The 23,900-nt window shown below is 40.0% G+C and overlaps 1 protein-coding gene across 1 annotated transcript in view; it reads left to right on the top strand.

Annotated features, from left to right (window-relative positions):
* Positions 1–23,900, top strand: part of TMTC1 (transmembrane O-mannosyltransferase targeting cadherins 1) — a 257,619-nt gene that overhangs the window by 111,441 nt on the left and 122,278 nt on the right. The window contains exons 6-7 of the mRNA XM_060024531.1: positions 8,595–8,676; positions 9,817–9,920. Of these exons, the coding sequence (XP_059880514.1) occupies positions 8,595–8,676; positions 9,817–9,920 (186 nt within the window). The remainder of the gene's footprint in view (positions 1–8,594; positions 8,677–9,816; positions 9,921–23,900) is intronic.

Below are 23,900 nucleotides of genomic sequence, written 5' to 3'. Positions count from 1 at the left end.
CTGTTCATTGCAGTATTATTTACAATAGCCAAAATACGGAAACGGCCTAAGCATCCATCAAGTACTCCTCAGTCATTAAAAAGAATAAAATCCTGCCATTTGGACCTTGAGGGTATTTTGCTAAGTGAAATCAATCAGACAGAGAAAGATAAGTAATGTATGATTTCACTCATATGTGGAATTTAAAAAAAAAAAAAAACGAACAAACAAAAAAACAAAAACTTATAGATACAGAGAACAGATGAATAGTTAGCAGAGGAGGAGGAGTTGGAGTGTGGGGGAAATGGGTGATAGGGGTCAACTGTATGGTGATGGATGATAACTAGACTTGGGGTGGCGATTACTCTGTAGTGTATACAGACGTTGAACTATAATGCAGTAACCTGAAACTTACATAATAAAAAAATTAAACATTGTTGTTGGAATAGCTTGTTGTTTTTCACAGAGATGTAGTTGTAGCGGCCTTTTTGTTAATTTCCTGAATTGATCAGGTATCTTCTGGTATCCTGAATTAACATCCTTTAAAACATGTTATTGGTACGTTTGTACTTCTGAGAGTAGTATTTGAAGTTTAATCATCTTCCTGGAAGGTGAAAACATATTCAGTTGGCAGTGATTGAAAGATAGCAGAGCATTGATGGTTAAGAGCACAGGGTGGTTTTATATTCTGACTCTTCTGGCTTACTACCTGTGGGACCTTGGGACAAGTCACTTGACCATTAATGCCTCGGTTTTCTCCTTGTAAGAGGAAGATACTAAGAGTGTACATCTTATAGGAATGTGCTAAGGATTATACACATAAGAACTGTGCCAGGGGCACAAAAAACTTTCACTACTATTATTGTTAACAGAATGTGTGTTTCTTCAGTTTACCAGGACAATCCAATATCAAATACTCTTTTTCACTGGCTTAGTTGTACTTGAATTTCTCAGCCCACTTATCCCAATAAAGGGGATAAAATCAGAAGGTGTGATGATAGTTTGTCTGTTTTTAATCTCTTTCTTAGTGCAAAAGTTTACTTGTGTATCTGCACAAATATGTATTGCAAGTAGCAGTGATTTCATTTCCATGGGTTTCTTAGAGACTCTGGTGTACAAGTTTGGACTGATGGGCATAAGGGAAAACCCATAGCAAGTGCTGTCTTTCAGCATCGTTGGAGACGAGACAGTGAAAAGGCATGCAGTCGGGCATCAGAAAAGTCAATTCTGGTTTGGATTCACTGCTCACCAGGTCTGGATCTGCAAGATGAGGCCAGTGCTGTCTGTCTGGCAACCTCATGTGGATCTTTGGAGGATTAAATGTTAGACTGGATTGAAAAGCCCTTTGACATAGAAAATGCCAGACAAATACGTAATATGCATCTTCTTGTGATACGTTCCTATTATGGCAAATTAAATATTCTGGTTAGTATAAAGATTTTATACATGCACTAAATTAATGACCAATTAACATAAAATTAAAGTATGTTAAGAAGAAACTTAACACCCAAATCATACTGCTAAATAGATGTAACAGCACAAGCTTTTCTTATTTATCCTTATGAAAAGGTCTCTCCACCTACTTGGACTAGAACCTCACATCTGTTTCTAAATCTGATATCTCAGGAAATTCCAGAATAAGTTCTGTCCACCATGTTCCCCTTTGGACTTTTGGGCCCTTTGCTCTCTGTTATGAACCTCAGTGTGGACACGGTACCAGTGTCATACAGTGCCGATGCCCCACTTCTGGAAATCAGATTGGGTCATCTCTGCCTCAAGCCCTTCACTGACTGCTCACTACCGTCAGAACAAAGCCCAGACTCCACAGTGGGATGTGAAGCACCATGGTAACGTGGCCCCAGCCTGCCTCTCCAGCCTCCCCGCTCAGCCTTCTGCCACTGTTAAATCCTGCAGCTAGATGACCGTCTCTCACTTCCTCATCCTGCTTCCCAACTCTCAATCCTAGGCCCCGTATATGTGTTTTTCACGTTTTCTCCTCACCCAATTCACCCCTCCTCTTCCTCAGGTGTCAGCTTCATTGTCCCTCTCTTGGGGCATCCTTATCTCCCTCTCCATTTCTGCTTGCAACTCCTCCCTGTGGGGCTGGCTGATCACATCACGGTGCAGTCACACCCTCCTAATCCTGTTCACCTTCTCCTTGTAGCCATCTCTTCTCATTTAGAATTTCTGAATCAACCCACTGTACATGGAGTTTGCATTTTGACCTGCAGCAATCACTACATACATTAACGTTTAAATGGATACCTCTTAAAAGACGCCTCAAGGATTGTGCACTGCCTCAGCCCATTCATTGCTTTGAAAAATTTTTATTATAGGTTTTATTGTAGATCGGTACTAACCGATAAAGATGAACTTTATCATTTTTAATTAAGTAGAAGTCACTGTGTTGTTACCAAGCAGAAATGCCATTTAATAAATAATCCGTGTTGAAAGTGTGCTGAATAAAGCAACTCCGTTTTACTTTTATGCTGCATCGAGTAGCGGGCACTGTGGATTTGGGTTTGGGTCTCACCTCTGCCACTTGCCAGCTTCGAGATCCCGAGTGAGTACCTCCTTCAGCCTCATTAACAAGGTGGGGACAAGTATGGACTCACAGCGCTGGTATGAGAACTAAATGAGATTTAAAAAGTAAAGCACTTAGCACAGGGACTGACATATATTAAATGCATTAAGTATCCCCTATTATTAATGAATTGAAACTAGCCTGCTACTTTAATGACAAGGAAGAGTGATAATCACCAAAACTGAATTTTTGGTTTACATATAGAAAGAATAAGAATTGGTGCCTCCGACTAAATTCATTGCAGCAGGAATATAAATTAGCCCCTCTGACTAAATTAATGAAGCCTGAACTCATTGACCTTTGACACTAAAGGAACGTGACCTTTTGCAAGTCAAATAACACTTTGGGGCTCTTTTTCTTTTCACCTGTAAAACTACCTGAGCTGTTTCGATCCCTTCCATTTCTAACTCTGATTTTCAGAATGGTTAAAAGAACTGAAATCATATCCCCCTTTGCCTTCTCTGTCTTTATTTCCACTATTCTATGTGTGATAATCTAAATATTTCTTTGCAAGTAACCTGCTGAGCTGAGTTTAAATTTTCAAGAAGAAATGTTACCAGAGCCACAGAATGGGGTACTGAAAGTCACTTTGGGTTTCTGAGTAGATTGAACTTAGAAATTCATTTTATCTTAAAACAGCTCCTTCCCTTTGGAATCTGCATTTGAATATCAAAGAAGACATCAAAAGTAGTTCTGCTCCTCTATAGAATGCCACTGGTTATTGCAATTTAGGTGAGGCACTTTATGGGTTCAAGGAGAGTGCAATCAAAGAGAGAAACCGAAGACACTTAAATTTCTTTTGTTGTTTTTGTTAATCTTTTCATCTTTTCTAATGTGAGCTATGTCTTTGCTACTTTGGTCAACTGAGAGACCTTTTCTCTCTCTGTTTCAAAGAGAAGCAGGATTTCTAAACTCCTACTCTAAAAAGCCCTGAATTCAAATTATTTTTCTTTCTTTCTTTTTTTGGTCATAGTATGTGACTCTTTGTTAATTTTCTTTACTACCTTGAAAGAGCAGGAGAAATTAAATCAGTATGACAGGTGTTCTAGAAGGAATTTTGTATATAGCTTTCTATAATTTATTAGTATATTGATTTTTTAAAAATTATTTATTTTGGCTGCGACAGGTCTTAGTTGCAGCATGTGGAATCTTTGTTGCGGCATGTTGACTCTTAGTTGCGGCATGCATGTGGAATATAGTTCCCCAACCAGGGATTGAACCCTGGGTCCCCTGCATTGGGAGCACGGAGTCTTACCCACTGGACCACCAGGGAAGTCCCAGTTTATTAGTGTATTACTAAATAGTAATAACTTGTAGCTGAGATATTTGCCACTGGAGCTGTTATTAAGGCAAAAATTATCAGGTTTCTGAGAAGGGCTGGATAGTCTAATATAGTATTCTCATTTAATCCACCAGGAATCCTTCAGCTCACTGTCCAAACCCCAAGCAGTGAGTTCGTATTTTGTACCCAGTCTAGCACTGGAGGGTAAGGAAAACACAGATAAAGAAAAGAGGGTGAGTGGGGGCAGATAAATCTTTTTAAAATTCTGTTAGGGTCCCTAAACATTTATTGATCATCTTGCTGTATGTATCAATTAGCTATTAACACAATAATTCTGTGTTAAAGTTCAGTGACTTAAAATAATAAGCATTCATTTAACCCTCAAGATTATGGGGTTGGAGGCTTCCCTGGTGGTGCAGTGGTTAAGAATCCTCCTGCCAATGCAGGGGACACAGGTTCTAGCCCTGGTCTGGGAAGATCCCACATGTGGCAGAGAAACAGCCCGTGCGCCACAGCTACTGAGCCTGTACTCTAGAGCCCGCGAGCCACAACTACTGAAGCCTGAGTGCCTAGAGCCCGTGCTCTGCAACAAGAGAAGCCACCCCATGAGAAGCCCGCGCACCGCAATGAAGAGTAGCCCCTGCTCGCAGCAACTAGAGAAAAGCCCGCGCGCAGCAACAAAGACCCAACGCAGCCAAAAATAAAAATAAATAAATTAAAAAAAAAAGAAAAAAGATTATGGGGTTGGTGACTTTGTTACCGAATTCAGATCTCGGATACGAGAGACAAGCGCTGGTAGAGACAGAAAAGTTCCTTTTATCAGAAAGCTGGTTATCTGGGGGAAAGGCGGACTTGTGTCCCAAAACCGTCTCTGAATGTTCTGCGTGACTCTGAAAGTTTTTAAAGGGAAAAAGGGGAAGTAATCTCAGTTAATCATTGAAATAGGGGGTCAGAGTCATTGCCATCCCCCACTGTGCACAGGCCTGTGGGCCCCCTGTGATCTTTTTTTAAATGCTTATCTTGTTCACACAGTTTGTTTATGAGATTACTGAAGGGGAAAGCTAGGGAAGAGATCTGGTCATCTGTTCGTTACTTATTCTTCATTTCTATTTCTTTGATCTAAGGAAAGAACCAACAGGTTAGGAAAAGTGTTGTGTGATCAAAAGATTTGAAAGGTTTGGGCCAGAAGTTAGTTAAAATATAGCTTTGCTAAAGTGACAAGACAAAAGGGACCTCCTGCAGAGAGTTCTTTCCTGAAAAAAGCTGCTTACAACTTTGGGTGGCAGGTTGTCCTGGTCTCACCTAAGACCTCTCAATGGCATTTGAGGACCGAGTATCTATGGAGGGTAACCTCAGTGAGAAGTCCCAGTTAGCTCTGAGTATTTGAACATGATCAACTGAGGAGGTGGGTGTTAGTAGTTAGAAAATTTGGGGTCAGAAAACTTGGGGTGTGAGGTGCACAGGTTAGGAAATTCATTTTGGATAATCTTGATCTTACTTTATTTGCCTAAAATCAGAAATCGTTAAAAATGCAGAATTTGGTAATGCCGATACCCCAAGCTAATGTTAAAATATTTTTTTCATGTGCATCAGCAAATTTCAAGGGTCTGCTTAAAAGTGAGGGATCAACTAGTATTTGCTTCACCCTAATTGCTGGGCATTCCTTTTTTTAAATGTCAGTAGGTTTTTCTATGTTTTTCTTTATTTGTCATCTTTGATGTCATCAGTTGGTGAGAACATCCAAGGATCATAATATTTTGAACCTGAGAGGGACCCTGAAACCACTGAGTCTAACTGTCATTGATATAGCAAGGAAATGAAGCTCCTGTAGATTTCTACCAAGTTATGCAACAAATTAGTTTGAAGCACAAGAATAGAACCCTGGACCCTTGCTTCCTATTCTAGTGCTTTCCTCAGTGGTTTGGTTTTGTTGTTGGCATGTTCTCTGGCTTTGCAGGGAAAACAATGGAGAATTTGACTGAAGTTGAAAATTAGCAGTGGTGGCATTTGCATATCCTTGTGTTTCTAAGTCATGCTCAGCTATATTAACTTGTGATTGAAATGAGTAGCTGAGATAATCTGATAATATGGTTAAGTATTACTTCTAGTTTTTCAGTGTCCTCCTCTATTAAAAAGGAATTACAGGCTTCCCTGGTGGCTCAGTGGTTGAGAGTCCACCTGCCGATGCAGGGGACGCGGGTTAGTGCCCCGGTCCGGGAAGATCCCACATGCCGCGGAGCAGCTGGGCCCGTGAGCCATGGCCGCTGAGCCTGTGCGTCCAGAGCCTGTGCTCCGCAACGGGAAGGGCCACAACAGTGAGAGGCCTGCGTACGGCAAAAAAAAAAAAAAAAGGAATTATAATGTTTTTCCTCAAGGAATTGTTGAAATTACAAAGAAATTAGTACATCACTTACGTTTGTATCTGATACATATTATTTGCTATTTTTATTATTATTATTATTTGTTGTTTCTAATTCACAGACATCATGGACTAAGGGGGAAAAAATTCTACTGTCCAATTTCATTGTAGGAGGGGGAGGAGGAGAAGATGCAGAAAATTCACCTCTTAGACTGCTCCGTGTATGAGCTAGTAACCTCAGCCTCTGACCTCGTGCTTACCAAAAAAGGGGGGCCATGTCATTTTGGCTTATTTTCTCATTTAAATTTGGTCAACAACTGGAAATTGAAATCTTGAAAGGAGGTCATTTTTTTCAGCCACTGCTCCCTGTGTCGTTCTAGGCTTTCATTGCTTTGGGATGCTACATTTAAAGAGTAACTTATCTGACACCTTTAACTGAACTTTTTGAGGAAATAGAACTTCTCAAGGAGGAAGAATTTGCAAACAAAGCGACACTTTATAAATGTCTCTGAAATAACCATCACAGTGAGCTTTCAGTGAAACAAAATATGAATTACCTAAGTTTAACATCTGAAACCCTGTGGTTTGTTTTATATAAGGGAAACCACTTCTAATTTTTCCAGTGTGTTAAAATAAACAAGCAACAGAGGGAACCTGAGAAATGAAGTTTCTAAAAGCAGACCAACCCAAGAAGGACTTTTTCATTCAGAAATGTTGCAACCCTTTTCCTTCCCACACTGCCATTCCCTTTCCCTTCCTGCTGCCACTTATCCACATCCTATAAAGGAATAGCAGAAATGTCCAGGGTTGGTCTTTGTTGAGTTGGCCTGAAAATGATGGTGATAGAGGGGGAGCTGAGAAAATGCACGTAGCAGTGCTTTAACTTTTTGGAATCACAGACCTAGCTGACACTGGAGATCAAAGTCAAGGACTTTGCCTCAAAGAAATGCACAGATGCAGACATACACAAAATCTCCTGTGCAGTTTCAGGAAGCGGTAAACTCCCTCAAGCCCATTTCAGGACAGAAAAGATGCACCTGCCTCCTGAGAGCTGATAGTATTCCTGGCCTTACTCCTTGCCAAGCTCTCTTTTGAGAGCTGAGAGAAGAAAGAATTTAAATGTAATGCTTGGTGGTGGATCCAGTCCAGAGCTTGCTAAGAGGTGGCTCTGTGTACTGTTTTTTGGAAGAAGAAAAGGGAAGCTAGAAGGAAGGGACTTGCCCCTTAGTGACACTGTCTCCTCCTTACGGTGCCACTTGGATGCACTTAGCTGTAACAAAACAGGAACCACATGTATTTTGTAAGCAGTCAAGTTAGACATTTCTTTGTGAGCTGCTAACCCACTCAGGTCTTCAAAAGGATCTCTCTCCTTATAGAACATCCTTGCTGTGTGAAGATACCACATTCAAATGCAGATTTTAAGAGTTTCTGGGGGAGGAGTCCTTTGAGGAAAAATTAGACTAAAAAAAGTAAAAGAAAAAAATGAAAAAAGGCAGGGGAAACAAGGATGAGGTGGGAAATGTTTGCTGGATTATGTGGTTCAGTTTGACTTTTTTCCCTACACTTTGTACAGAAATTTGCCTGTAGGTGAAAAGGACTTTAGGGTTTCCTGAAGTTTGTTGACAATCTCCTCTTGCTTCCCTTTCATCGTCTTTATTAAAACCAGCCAATCACATGTCTTCTATGTGGATGAGTACAAGTGTGTGAACTGTGGGAGATGCAGGGTCCACACAAGTTGCTGCCCCTCTAGAAGTGATATTCTTGTAACCTAGTCTGGTTCCAAAGGTCATAGGCAGATGAGGAAATTATCCACTGCATACGGGTGAGCTCTGTTTGACCACCAATGCTTAATAACTTTGTTACCTTGGATAAATTACTTAAGCTCATAAAATCTTAGCATCCTTTTTTTTTAGGGGTAAGACATTTGTGAGCTAGTTTGTGGGTAGAAGACATCCCTCTCAAATTACATTCAGTAGGCAAATTAAATCTTATTTTGTTTAAGATCATCCCTGTGACTAGTGTAATCATATAGTTGCCAGAATACCTGGGTTATTTGGGATTAGATGGGATAGTAATATTTATAACTAACTAGTTTACAGTTAGGTTGTGTTCCATATATTATCGCATTTATTCTTCACAACTTTCCTGTGAAGTAGATACTATTATTTTCCACTCTTTTATAAGTGAGAAAGATGGGCAGAGATGTTAGAAAACTTGCCCAAGATCATGCAGACAGTAGGCAGCAGAGCTGGGGGATTGAAACCCACGTGGTCTGGTTCCAGAAGCCATGCTCTTAGCTATGATCCTTTCCAGCCTTCTTTTGAAAGGAAAACATTATTTGTGGTAGACTCTGACACTTATTTAAGATGTTTTTTTCTTTCCTGTTTCAGGTATCTGACAGCAAGCCGCAATAGAAATTTCTTGCTTACCATGAGGCCATTCTTAAAAAGGGCCATTTTGGTCATAAGTTATGTAAGTACATATATGCTTTTGAAATATCTGATAAGAAATATTTCACTTTAATTTGACTCAGAGACATGATCGAGATTGTTTGAGTCAGCAGTAGCGTCTAACAATATGATCTTAAGATCAAAGAATTTACACGCTATAAATGTTACAAAGCCTTGGGATGTATGTATGGAAGCATTCTAGGGATATGTGAACTCAATGACACCAGCAGTATTAACTATAATACTTTTCGTGCCGTTTTCAAGGTGCTGATGCTGTGTTGTCTCTGCAACACAAACCTGGCTGTATCGGTTATCTAGTGCTGCACTTATATAAAAAGCATTCATGAAGTAAGCCAGTGATATTCATGGGAAAAAGTCCAGGCTTAACTACCTCCCAAAATTAATCTTTACCTTTTATTGAAGCAAAGATTTCCCTCTGACTTTATCAGAAACAACATAATTGGTCCTATTGAAATGAGAATGACATCTAGAAGGTCTGTGTGGGTGCATTCTTCTATAAACAGAACTTATCGCCACAGAAGTGTCTCTGGCCTCTGGTTTCCTTATGCATCTTTGCAACAGGATAGCACCATTCAGTGATAAAATTCCACTGAGTAGACACAAAAGATGTTTCTTGGGGTTGTTGAAATAACTCTTGCATGAGTGGTCTGCTCCAGAGCATTTGAGAGTTGGAGCACTTCCAAATGTATTTATTCAGGACACAGAAGTATCATCTATTATAGTTTAAGTTAACTTTCATGGGGCTCTGTGAGAGGGATGGTTAATAACCTGGGCATTGGAGACCAATGACATGGGTGCAACTCCTGGATCTTGTAATTTACTAGCTGTGGGATTCTGGGCAAATTGGGAGGCCTCAGGTGGATGGAAAGCCTTTAGTGGATAACAATGGATAACAGTGCTTGAAACTGATGACTGTTATTAAGATTTGCTTGCCTTTCCATCCTCACCTTCATTGTTTACTCTTCCCTCTACCCAATTACTTTCCTACTCATCTTCAATGTTAGGATTTTACAGAAATGCTCACTAGGAAAAGTGTTTGTAGATCAAAATATTTGTAAAGCATCTGAAAGTATCCTCCAGAAAGGTGGGGCTTACTCCCGACAATCAATGATTTTCTTACCAAATCTTCTTTTCTCTGAAGGTTATTGTTGTTCTGTACTTCCGTCTGTGGATAATGGGAGGATCTATGCCCCTCTTTTCAGAGCAGGATAATCCAGCTTCATTTTCACCTTACATTCTTACAAGGTCAGTAGAAATACATTTTTTTAAGTTTACTTGGTATTTATCAGGTTGTTTTAAATAATCTTAAACGATATGTTGTCTTTGCATTTTAAGGAAAGAAAGGTGGTGTTCTATTCAGGGCATGTGGAGAAAAGAAACTACTGTTTAGATGTTTGGAATTCTTTTCAACAAATGGTGCTGTTTTGTCAATATTATTGGTATTGTTCTCATATTGGTATATATTTGTTTGCTCAACAAGCATTTTGTTAGCACTTATCAATAATAAATATCTATTGAGGGACTTCCCTGGCGGCACAGTGGTTAAGAATCTGCCTGCCAATGCAGGGGACACGGGTTTGAGCCCTGATCCGGGAAGATCCCCCATGCCGCAGAGCAGCTAAGCCCGTGCGCCACAACTACTGAGGCTGCGCTCTAGAGCCCGTGAGCCACAACTACTGAGCCCTCGTGCCACAACTGCTGGAGCCCGCGTGCCTAGAGCCCGTGCTCTGCAACAAGAAGCCCACGCACTGTAACGAAGAGTATCCCCCGCTTGCCGCAACTAGAGAAAGCCCATGCGCAGCAACGAAGACTCAATGCAGCCAAAAAAAAAAAAAAATAGCTTTTGAGTGGCTCATATGGCAAATGTTACAGGACAATGCACTGAGAGGTGTGTAGAGGTTGATTGGACATTATAACTACTTGTAAGGTTAAAATCAGCAGGGAAGTTGAAAGTGGCGAACAGAAACGAACAACAATTTTTGCTAAGATACAGTCAATTATATCTTACCATTTGTCCTTAAGAGATTTAGGATAGTGGATCAAGAAGTGGACTTCCCTGGTGGCGCGGTGGTTAAGAATCCGCCTGCCAATGCAGGGTACACGGGTTCAAGCCCTGGTCTGGGAAGATCCCACATGCCGCGGAGCACCTAAGCCCGTGAGCCACAACTACTGAGCCTGCGCTCTAGAGCCCGTGAGCCACAACTACTGTAGCCCGCGCGCCTAGAGCCTGTGCTCCACAACAAGAGAAGCCACCACAATGAGAAGCCTGCGCACGGCAAGGACAAGTAGCCCCCGCTCGCCACAACTAGAGAAAACCCACACGCAGCAACGAAGACCAAACACAGCCAAAAATAAATAAATAAACAAATTTATTAAAAAAAAAAAAAAGAAGTGACATTGACCAATGGATCTTGTTCATTGAGAAGGTTTTAATTCCTTACCCAATCTGCTGTGATGTACTTCTGACACTTTCAGATATAATTATATTTGACAGTTTTCATAACGTTTCTTCAGGATATATTATTCTATAGTGTTTATACATTAAGGTGTACTGTTCTTAAATTTTCATAGTTTTATGTTCTTTTTAATATCTAATATCATTTTTGTAATAGTGACCTTCCCTTTTCTGTGTTTGCAAAGACATAATAAATCTGAAACCTTGACCAACAGCACATTTATATTTCAGCTTACTTGTATCTCTTAGGGATGGGAGATTGTTGGATTTTGTTTTTATAAAGCCAGGCTTGCTTTATTTCATTCATTTACTTTATATGTTTTAATCGATAAATTTCTACTCTTTTTTCATTGTATGTTCTTCTTTTTTGTTCTCAGTGTTTTCTGCCTTTCTAAAGACTATTTTCCATTCAAAAAGGATACTTCCAATTTGTTTGACCCATTTTTCTAATAAATGTTATGTCACAGTTGTTTGCATTACTTGCAACATCTATTTGTGTTAAAAAATCTTGAATATGCTTCAGAAACCATATGGTATACAGCCTCCAGTGTTGGCTTATCCCTTTGTGATAGTCTAGAGACTTATAAATTGTTGTTTATGTCTTATATTTTTCAAAATATTGTTTAATTAGTCCATTCATTAAGCTTGACGTCTGTAGCCAGCTTTTTGTTAATATTGCAATCTACTTGTCCTTTTAGGTTTCTCTCACTGGCTTTCAACATCTCCAGGACTCCTTGTCTGGATATTTTTAGCTCATTGAGAAATTGTTTCAGGTTCTGCAGCTCCTTCAATAGCTATTTTCTGCCTTTAAGCAAAAAAAACAGCTTTGCCAGATCCTGGTCTTGCTTTTGGCTCCATTTCCCTTGGCCCTCGGTTGGTCTCCCTCCAAGCTTTCTTGTCTGCTGAATTTGAGCATTCATTCTTGTCTTTTAGTTAGATGCAGCCCATTCCCCGAGCGTACCAGTCTCCAAACGCCAAGCTGCTCAAAGCAACAGATGGATGAGAACAAGAACGTATTGCTCTCAACTCACCAACCAGTCATTTCATTCTTATCTCTGTCATCGGCAAACACGTGCCTACCCCACTGCCCTTGGTGTCAGGACAAGGTGCCTTTGGTCTCTGGCTCACTGCCCTTCTGTCTATATCATCTTAGCTGCCAGGGGGGTCAGATTGCATTTTTATTCCTGCTGGTGGTCAAAAAAAAATTCTTTGGTGGAACCTCTGGCAGAATTAGGATCTTGGGCCGGTCATTCACTATGTTCTACCTTTCACTTCCAAGGTTTTTACGTATTTTTTCTGAGGGGTCTGATATACATTTCATCCAGGACTTTCTGTCTGTGAATCCATCTGAATGACTATTCTCAGGCAATTCAATCAATATAAAGTGATAGAACAGAATATCCTAACATCTTTATATTCTCCCACTTGTAAAAAAAAAAAAACAAACACGTATCTTTCTGTTTTTGTGTTTCATCCTTAAAATACATAGATACCCTGGGACATTTCAGTGACAGTTGCTGTAAATGGCCTTTCACATTCCTCTAAGATAGCTGCATTATAATTGACTCTTTTAAGCATCCAGAACATTGTCTTTAATTCCTTTCCTGAGTAAAGTTTCTAGTCTTCTTGCATAATTGTTTGACCTCTGGTATAATGATGATTCTTAAACTGGATTACCTTAGTCTGTTTCCAATTCTGTTGGCTTTTTTTTTTTTTTTTCTTCTCATCAGCTGTACAGTTTAGCTATGATTTGGCTGGCTCTGTGAATCTGTCTTTACCAGTCAAAGGTTTGTCAGTCAGCTATGTCAATTGATCTCGTTATTGCTTCACATCTTTTACTGGATTTGTAAACTGAACAACTTTTATAGCATCTTGGCTTCTATCTTGCAAAGATATCTTCTTTTAAAGTAGGTATAATAACTTTATTATCAGGTGAGAGTTTTCCAACTAGCTTTCTCTTCTCTTAATAATTGTTATAGTTATTAATTACATGTAGTTTTAAAAAATATCCTAATAGCTTTTAAAAGTTGCTCGGTCAACTCTTTGGTTTTTGGTTTGTTTCACATGACTTCTTGTGATTTTAGTTCTGAGATTCCTTCTCTTTTAGGTGATCCATTCCCATGTGTTTAGCTAAGAGGAAATACCCCGCCATTTTCTGCCTAACAAAACAGATGCAAAATTGTTGTGGTATGCTCATGAGAAACCTTTGTTAAGAAAAATTATCTCAGACATGAGAATAAGAAAAAACATGACCGTGGCATTCACTGTAATGTAGAACATTGTCTAACAAACCTAGAGGAATACAACTTTGGTTGACTTATTATTCACACTTACTGTGTTTTACAACTCTGTCAACTTAGAATTTTGTGTATAGAAATCTGACAGGTGTGATTATTTCTTTTCTCTCAAGTAGAAAATAAAATTTCAAATGTTAGTTTTATTGCCTTGCAAGACATTGGGCAAATTTGTATCTAATTCACCAGGCTCATTCCTTTTTATTTTTTCATGAACCACGAAAACTTGTTTTTCAAATTTAGTTTGTATATATCGACACATATATACTTATATGTTTCTTATATATATTCAATTTATATTTAATAACAGCTTGAGATATAATTTAAATGCATACAATTCATCTGTTTAACGTGTACAATTTAATGGTTTTTAGTATATTCACAGAGCCATGCAGCTATCATCACAATCAAATTTAGAACACCTCCCCAAAAAGAAACCTCATATCCATTAGCAGCTGTTCCCTATTTCACCCCAGTCCCCCGGCCTTAGACAACCATTGACCTACTTTTTATCTCTATAGAATTACTTATTTTGGATATGTTATATCAATGGAATCATATGATGTGTGATCTTTAGTGACTGGCTTCTTTTACTTAGTAAACTGTGTTCAAGATTCATCGTGTCATAGCATACATATATTAATATTTATTTCTTTTTTATTCTGCAGTAGTATGCCATTTTATAGATACATCACTTTTATTTTACCCTTTATCTGTTGATGGACGTTTGGGTTATTTCCATGTAATGGAATATTTTGGCTATTACGTATAATGCTGCTATGAACATTCATGTACAAGTTTTTGTTTGAATGTATGTTTTGATTTCTCTTGCATATGTACCAAGGAGTGGAATTGCCAGCTCATATATGTTAACTCTATATTTGACTTTTTTTTTTTTTAGCACAAGGATGTCTATTTATTTTATTTTGTTTTATTTTTTTGGCTGCATTGGGTCTTCATTACTGTGCGTGGGCTTTCTCCAGTTGCAGCGAGCAGGGGCTTCTCTTGTTGCAGAGCATGGGCTCTAGGTACTAGAGCTAGCTGTGGCGCGTGGACTCAGTAGTTGTGGCGCATGGGCTTAGTTGTTCCAAAGCATGTGGGATCTTCCTGGACCAGGAATCGAACCCTTGTCCCCTGCATTGGCAGGCGGATTCCCAACCACTGTGCCACCAGGGAAGTCCTCTATATTTAACTTTTTGAGGAACTGCCAGACTGTTTACCAAAGTGGTTTTACCATTTTACATTTCTACCAGCAGTCTGTGAGGGCTCCAGTTTCTCCACATCCTCTTCAACACTTGTCTTTTTGACAGTCTTTTTGTTGTTGTTGTTTTAATTATAGCCATACAAGTGGGTGTGAAATGGCATCTTACTGTGGTTTTGATTTGCATTTCCCTGATGACTAATGATGTTGAGCATCTTTATATATATATATTAGCCATTTCTATATCTTCTTTGGAGAACTGTCTGTTCAGATCCTTTGTCCAGTTTTTAATTGGGTTATTTGTCTTTTTATTATTGAGTTATAATAGTTCTTTATACATTCTACATATGATATTTATATATTCTAGATATAGATTTATGAACTTTTTTTTTACCTTTCTGTGGGTTATTTCACTTTCTTGATGGTGATCTTTGAGGCACAAAAGTTTTTAATTTTGATGAAATCCAATTTATCTGTTTTTTGGTTGTTGTTACTTATGCTTTTGCTGTTATATCTAAGAGGGTTTTGCCTAACTCAAATTCTCTTCTAAATTGGCTTTGTCAAATGTCTGATTCCCTTATTAATAAGTTATGTAAACTTTTAGTCTTCACTGTGTATTTGTACAGGGTTATGTTTTTAATATTTTTTAAATTGTACTTTGATACAGTTTATGTTAACAGCATTTCGGAGGCCGTTTATAATTTGGCTTTTAATTTTTGTCCATTGGGCATGTCCAATCAACAAGATAGATCCATACAGAATTGGGGGAGGGGGTCATCATTATTCAGGATACGCTGGCAACAAGCCCTTAATATTCTACCTTTCCATTTTATTCCAAACAGTCAGATTGTATTAACTGTCAGTAATTCTATGGGACTGATCAATAACTTTTTTTTTTTTTTTTTGCGGTACGCGGGCCTCTCACTGTTGTGGCCTCTCCCGTTGCGGAGCACAGGCTCCGGACACGCAGGCTCAGCAGCCATGGCTCACGGGCCCAGCTGCTCTGCAGCATGTGGGATCTTCCCGGACCGGGGCACGAACCCGTGTTCCCTGCATTGGCAGGCAGAGTCTCAACCACTGCGCCACCAGGGAAGCCCAGATCAATAACTTTTTAAATCTGTAATTGAGATTTGTGTGGATCAACTGAATGACATGACATTGAATGATACATGTTTCTGCTTTTGACTTGAGAAGAAAAGTGTCATTAGAAGTTGAAGAACAGGGCTTCCCTTGTAGTACAGTGGTTAAGAATCTGCCTGCCAATGCAGGGGACATGGGTTCGAACCCTGGGACACGGGTTTGGGTCCAGGAAAATCCCACACGCCGCGAAGCAACTAAGCCCATGAGCCACAACTACTCAGCCTGCGCTCTAGAGCCCATGGGCCACAACTACTGAAGCCTGTGCGCCTAGAGCCCGTGCTCTGCAACGAGAGAAGCCACCGCAATGAGAAGACTGGGCACCGCAACAAAGAGTAGCCCCTGCTCGCCACAACTAGAGAAAGCCTGTGCACAGCAACGAAGACCAAACGCAGCCGAAAATAAATAAAATAAAATAAATTAATTAAAACCCAAAAAAGAAGTTGAAGAACAGAAGAAGTGTTGTATTTCGATTGCACAACTTTTTCTCGACAAGCAAGTTGGAAAATTTTGCCCTCATATGTCCAAATCCCTCCCATCCCTTGTGGAATTTCTGTAGAAACAAGAGCTAGAAGTTTTCACCAGAGGTAGAAGAGAGTGAATGGAGACAAAACCCATGTACTAAAACAGACAAAAACCAAAACAAAACAGGTTAGCGATTTTGGAAATTTGAGATTGGAAAATTTTGAAATTGGATTTAAATGTAGAAAGAGGCTAGAGCCAAGTGTTGTGGGTGGGTTTTGAGTAAGAATCCCAAATTAAAGATTAAACCAAGAACAGTTGCATGTTGGGGGAGGTGGAGGGTGGGGCTGAGGGCCAGAATGATTGTCTAGATCTGTGGTGTCCACTACAAGAGCCACGAACCACATGAGGCTACCGGCTAGTCTGAACTGAGATGTGCTGTAAGTATAAATAAAGTACACACAGGATTTTTTTTTTTTTTGATTTGATTTTTGGCTGCATTGGGTTTTCATTGTTGCACGCGGGCTTTCTCTAGTTGCGGTGAGTGGGGGCTACTCTTCATTGTGGTGTGAGAGCTTCTCATTGCTGTGGCTTCTCTTTGTTGTGGAGCACGGGCTCTGGGCGCGTGAGCTTCAGTAGTTGCGGCACACAGGCTCAGTAGTTGTGGCTCACGGGCTGTAGAGCGCAGGCTCAGTAGTTGTGGCTCACGGGCTTAGTTGCTCCATGGCATGTGGGATCTTACCAGACCAGGGCTCGAACCTGTGTCCCCTACGTTGGCAGGCGGATTCTTAACCACTGCGCCACCAGGGAAGTGCCTACACAGGACTTTGAAGACAAAATTCTGTAAGAATAAAAGAATGCAAAATACCTCATTAATACATTTATATTGATTATACCCCATAAATTATATATATGTTGAAATGATATTTTGAGTATATTCTTGAAACAAAATATATTATTAAATTAATTTACCATGTTTCATTTTCCTCTCTTTAACATAGCTAATAAAACCTTGAAATTATGCATGCTTTTACTACATTTCTTTTGGATAGCAATGGCCTAGAACAAGTGCTGGGGTTCTTGGCTTAGCTCTGGGAGAAGGACAGGGAGGTTGGAGGACTGGCTAGTGGAGCACACCCAGTGCGCTCTGCAGCCTTCCTCTGCCTCTGGTTTGGGTGGTTTCTTCTCGTCTGCCAACGTGTGTTTCACTCAGCTGATTCTGAGTGGTGGAGGGATTTTATTGCACTCCATCTTTTGGTGTGACGACTAACTTAGTCCCACCTGAAAAAAGTGTCCTTTAGGGACCAAGACCACGGGTGCTCATGACACTTCTTATAAATGACCACCCCAAATTATGCCCTGACTGCAGCTGTCCCGGGCTTTATGATTTTACTCCAGCCAGATTGCCAAACCTGCATGTGTCTTGAAAACACTTGTGGATCGTGCTGAAACATCAGTGCTGGGGTCCAGTGCCCGAAGATTCTGCTTTGGTGGTTATGGTGGACTTGCATTTGAGGAGTCATGGAATAGGTCTGTGCGCAGCTTGTTCTGTCAGAGAATTGTCATTTAGCCCAGAATTTACTTCTTTCTATGTGTCTCCTTAGAAATGTGGTACCTTGACATTCAATTTTGGAAATCTTGGATAAAAAATAAAAACAAAAGTGGAGGTTAAGTATGGCTTCTGCATAGAGCTGGACCCTGCAGAAGGGATAACATTGTTTCCACTACTAAGGTGCCTGCCTGCTGTCTAGTAACTGGTTTTCTGCCTTAACCAGATTCTAAGAGAACGGAACATAAAGCAGTATATGCTTGACCGAAGAAGTATTGCCTTTCTAATATTAAAAATGGTTGTCTTTCAAATCCAGGATATAGATAAAATAGGATTTTTCAGTGAATGTAAGGCCTCCTATCAGCATCATGTTTTTTCATGAGATGTGGTCCTGGATAAGCAGATGGAATATATCTTCTTAAGCAGATAGATGTGTTTCTGCTGTTCAGCTATCCAGACAAAGTCTTGTATTACTTGTTGGAAGACATCAAGGTATGAAATAATGAGATTAAGATAGAACTCAACATTCTCCTTCTAAAGAAGCTTCTTTTTCTGTCTCCATTTTCAGCTGATAATTTCAAACAGGCACAAAACCTTAGGTTTTGATTGTTACAGCCTTAGGGCACTATGTCTTAGTAATGTTTATAGCCCTTAAAGCCCCTAACATGGGGGCTATCTCATAACATAACATATCACTAAACAAACTGAATGAAAATTTAAATTATTTTTTAAAACAAACAAAACCACCCTGTGCTTAAAGAGAGTCGAGCAAAAGTCGCTGCTTTGTTTTCGCTTCACCAACTGGCAGGGCCTTCACACATGAAATGAAACTGAAGCTATTCTGATTTTTAAAGCAGTGGTCACCAAACTAGAGTGAATATCAGAGTCACCCTGGGAAGTATGCTAAAAATAAGATTTTCTGATTCAGGTTGGAGAAATTCTGATCGAATGGATCACAAGGTTGGGTGAGAGATTCTGTATCTGATCAGCAGCCTAATTGTTTTGGGGGGGAGGAGGAGGTGTTACCCTTTCTGAAATCCTCAGGTATGAACTGTGTCCTCTGTAGCTGAAGAGTGCTCCACAAGGTGTGTGTTGTCCCCATCGTGTATTTTGTATCATGTTCTTAGAAACATAGCTTGGGGATGAAAGAGATGGTCAAGGTCACTGAGTGTAGTTTCCCAAACTGAAAGGACACTATATAATAGTAATTCCTCTAATTGTCTTAGACCCCTGGAATGAAGGGGAAAAAAACGAAGAAGAAAGAGGAGGGAGTCAGAAGAGGGAGACTGTGGTGGTAGCAAATTCTACCTGTGGACTAGGGAGCAGGGCTGGGAAAGCCTGGTCTAGATCACTTTACGGCTTAAAGAAAATATAGAATGCTTTAAATCTACTTACTGTGTTTCCATTAGAATATTAAATCCATGAGAAGCTGATAAAAATTAGAGACGATTCTTTTATTTTTGCTAACAATGGAACATAAAGGCAAAACTTGCTTTTCATAATGAATAAAATGCCAAACCCAAGCTTTTAATTTGATTCTACTTCTTGCCGTATGATGCTCTAACAAATATTTCCGTCAGTGCAGTCATCTATTTACTGTGTTGGAGAGGTGACTACACGCTGGTTTTAAGTTTGTCAGCCCTGCTTCGACTAAAATTTAAAGGTTTGTTGTGGTTTTTTTTTTTTTTTTGGGTATAAAAGGTCAAGTTCATCCAGGTTGCACTGTTCAAGGAATAAGTCAGAATCTCAGGCAGGTGTTTCTCCATGAAATACCAGTATTTGACCCATCATATTTCCTTTCTACATTGTATGAGGAACCAGAAAACCCTGTCTTGTATGCAGGGTCTCCTATGGGTCTCTTGCGGGGCATTGAAGAAGTCTGCCTCTCTAAGGCTGTTTCCCTTGCTGCAAGAAGAGTAGGGACTGAGTTGGGATCAGGTAATCCCTATATGCAAATACTTTGTAAGCTAGAAAATGCTGTACATGCCTAAGGGATGTTCAGTGTTGTTGGATGTAGTTCATTAATAGACCACCGGGATTCTGTGTGGAATCTGGAACCTGCGCCTGAGGTATATATGGTCAGCAGTTGGTATGTTTGCTCAGTGGAAGTTACACCTGAACGTTGATTTGAAATAAAGATGTTAAATGCTTTATAGAGAGAAACAGACTCTAGGTAAGAAATGAACCTAGTATTTATTTTGCAGAAAGAATTATTTACCTTTTTAGAGATAAATGAGTAAGAAGTTGCTGCTGGAAGCCTTAGATGTTGAAATTCATATTTTCTGCTCTGAGGAGACTGTCTCTGTTAATAAGATAACTGTATTAATGGTGCATTTAAAAGGTCAAAGAGACTTAATGGCATTTCAGATTCACTTTATAGTTTATCCATGGTAACAAGAATTCTCATTTGGACTATTATTCATTGAAGTTTAATGCAAAATAAGAAAAAGTAAGCTTGGCATAGCTTTATAAGGATGCTCTGTGACATGTGAGGGGAGTGAGTGCCTTTACTCAGACACTCCTCATTACTAGATGGTGTCCCAGTAGCCAGCGTTACACAAGGTGCTGAGGGGACTACACAAGGGCAGAATCTTCAGTCTGCACCCTTTAGCTACAAGTGTGGACAACTGGAAGTCTAGCAGTTATCTTTTATGGAACTAGAAAAATATATAGTTGCCTCAGGCCAAGATAAAAGTATCTAATTTAAATATTTTTAGAGTTTTAGGCATTATTTTACTATCAGGTTAATTTCTGAAAACCTATCTACTTAAAGAGCTGTGTGCTGGGGAAATAACTATAAATAAATAAGACTCAACCCTGTCCCCGAGGAGCTTCTGTTTTAGTGGGAAGACAGGCACATCATCAACGGGAAGTTACAGGGCAGTGTGTAAGCCCCGAGGCTGTGGGAGCTCATATAGGGGACTCCAGCCTGGCCTGGGGGTCGGGGGGAGTGGTAACAGGGAAAGCCTGTCAGAAGAAGTGACACCTTTGTTGGGACCTGAAGAATCAGGAATTGGAGTTTGGCCAACCTGTGAGAGTTGATTCTGAAAGATGAGGTGAGCCAGTCAGGTGCTGCTCTCAGGAGTTTGAAACCTAAGAATGAGGCTGTGAAGACTGAAGTGACAGGTGTGTGGAGGCAGGAGGAAAGGAGAGCTGGGCAGCCCTGATGACCATGCTCCAGCCTCAGTCATGAGAAGCATGACTAAGGAGCCCCCGAGCAGAGGGAGGAGATGAAGCAAAGGCTAAGAGAAGCAGAGCAGCCGTGAAGAAGGCCTGTGGCCTAGAGAGAAGCCTACCTTTCTTGTAGCTGCTTGGTTCTGGTTCCTAAGAAGTCTGGTTTTGCTCTTAATTTCCTGTCCTCTGATTCTTATGGGAATTTAAAAAATAACTCTCCCTTTAACTTGTTTGATTAGACCATTGGTCCTCATAATCTGGAAGAACTTTAAAAACAAAACACAATGAGAAACTGGCTGGAGAGCCCCTTGGATCTCTTTTCCTATTTCATGAGTAGTTGGAAATGGTCTTGCCATCTCTGTTCCCAGGTGCTAAAGCAGCAAGTATCAGTATTCAGTGCTACTTACGGGCCTTTGCTCATGGATGGAATGCCCCAAGGGCAGGCCTCAGCACTTGTCTGGCACCTTCTACTCTGTTGCCACCAAGGAGCTAAGGGATGAGGGCCGTAGACAAGCTTCTACCCCAGCCATTCAGCTGGGTTCGCCTTGTAGCTTTCTGCCCCAGCCCTGTGTGCTGGGGATCAGGGCCTGCTTCCAGTCATCCCATCCTTGCCTATAAATTGTTTTCCCTGATTTTCTTTTCTTTTGTGTCACCTGTTTTTGTTCCACATTACCCATTGTGACATTCAACCATGTTGTTGTATTCATTCTCATTGCTGAATGGATTTCCATTCAATGAATATACAATGTATGTATCGATTTTTATCGTAGATGGACATCTGGGTTGTTTCCAGTTTGGGGTGTTAATAGTAGTGCTGCCCGTGACATAGAAACAACCTAAATGTCCACCGACAGAGGAGTACATAAAGAAGATGCGATGTGTGTGTGAGAGTGTGTGTGTGTATAAATAAACACAATGGAATACTACTCAGCCATAAAAAGAATGAAATAATGCCATTTGCAGCAACATGGATGGACCTAGAGATTATCGTACTAAGTGAAGTAAGTCAAACAGAGAAAGACAAATATCATATGATATCACTTACATGTGGAATCTAAAAGAATGGTACAAATAAACTTATTTACAAAACAGAAATAGACTCACAGACATAGTGAACAAACTTATGGTTACCAAAGGGGAAAGGGGGGGAGGGATAAATTGGGAATTTGGGATTAACAGATACACACTACTATGTATAAAATAGATAAAAAACAAAGACCCACTGTATAGCACAGGGAACTATTTTCAATACCTGTACTAAACCATATTGGAAAAGAATCTGAAAAAGAATATAAATGTATATATATATATATATACACACATACATACACACATATATAACTAAATCAGTTTGATGTACACCTGAACCATTGTGAATCAACTTACTTCAATAAACATTTAAAAAACTAATAGTGCTGCTATGAACAATCTTGTAAATGTCTTTTGGTTAACATATGTGTGCAGCACTGTTGGGTAGGAACTTAGGAGTAGAACTGCTACATCATGAAGTATGCATTTATTCTACTTTCATGAAACTGCCTGAACTTCTCCAACATGGTTTAATCAATTCACAGGAATGTTTCAAAGTTCCGGTTTCTCCACATCCTCACCAACATTCGACATAATATTTTTCATTTTAGACATTTTAGCAGGAGTCATCTTATCATTTGTATATTATACATTTTTAATCCTGTATTCTAATTTACCCATATTTTTAACTGTCCTCAGAAAGTGTCACGTTCGTTTACAATTTGAAGCCATTTTTGTTTGGGGCTCCTGCCTGGATTCTCTATCTGCCATCTTTCCACCTATTTAAATTCTGCATAGATTCTGGGAGGGCATTTCTTAATCCTCTGTTTTTCATTAATCTGTCACTTCTTAGAACTCCATTGAAATTTGGTGTCTATATTTCACTATTACCCAACCATGTAATATGTGCATGTCTTCTCACCACCGATGCTATGAAAATGTCCTTGTGGAAGATGACGGCTAGCTCTGATTACCCTTCAGCACCTGTAAAAGTGCACAGAGTAAGTGTTCAACATTTATTGAGTTCACGTCAGGGTCTCCTGTTCATTGAGAACTTAGTTCAGTAAATGGCTTTCTTTGGCTAGTCCCAGGGAAGGTTATAAGGAGAAGATGCTGATGATGACAATAAGCAGGTTATGCCTACAAAGGCCTGTCATTATTACAGTGAAACTATGGAGATCCTTTTTTTTTTTTTTTTTTTTGGCAGTACGCGGGCCTCTCACTGTTGCAGCCTCTCTCGTTGCGGAGCACAGGCTCCAGATGCACAGGCTCAGTGGCCATGGCTCACGGGCCCAGCTGCTCCACAGCATGTGAGATCTTCCCGGACCGGGGCACGAACCCGTGTCCCCTGCATCGGCAGGCGGACTCTCAACCACTGCGCCACCAGGGAAGCCCACGGAGATCCTTTTGAAGCATCAATGGAATACAGGAGTTGTGAGGATAAAAATAAGGGAGAGCCTAGGGAGGGGCAGGACAGATCACCAAACCCAGTGGACAGAGGTAGAGTCAGGGTGAGGTGGGGTGCTCCACTCTGGAGGTACCGTGGCTATTTTGATACTGTTAGCCAGTGCCCTTCCCAAGAGGATGCAGTGTGTATACAGTGCACCCAGTGTCCTGTATTTATGAAATGGTGGAGGATTTTGTAGATGAAAAAGAAAGAAGGATCTTTTGAGCAGAAACATTTCTATATAAAACAAGCAAGTACTGCATGTTTCTGCTTGCAGTGCATGGTTTTTTCATATGTACCTATCATAGGCATCTTTATGTTAGGCTCATGTTATTTCTTAGCCAAAAAGGTTTTTTCAAAGACAACAAAATTTATGTATATTTTAGCAGTTAAAGCACTCTAATATTTTTCTTGATAAAAATGAAGATTTAGGGCTTCCCTTGTGGTGCAGTGGTTGAGAGTCTGCCTGCCGATGCA

Source organism: Delphinus delphis, chromosome 11 (genome assembly GCF_949987515.2).
Source record: "Delphinus delphis chromosome 11, mDelDel1.2, whole genome shotgun sequence".
NCBI classification, from domain to species: Eukaryota; Metazoa; Chordata; class Mammalia; order Artiodactyla; family Delphinidae; genus Delphinus; species Delphinus delphis.
The sequence above is the reverse complement of the archived record's forward strand: the minus strand, read 5'-3'. Positions and strand labels throughout refer to the sequence as shown.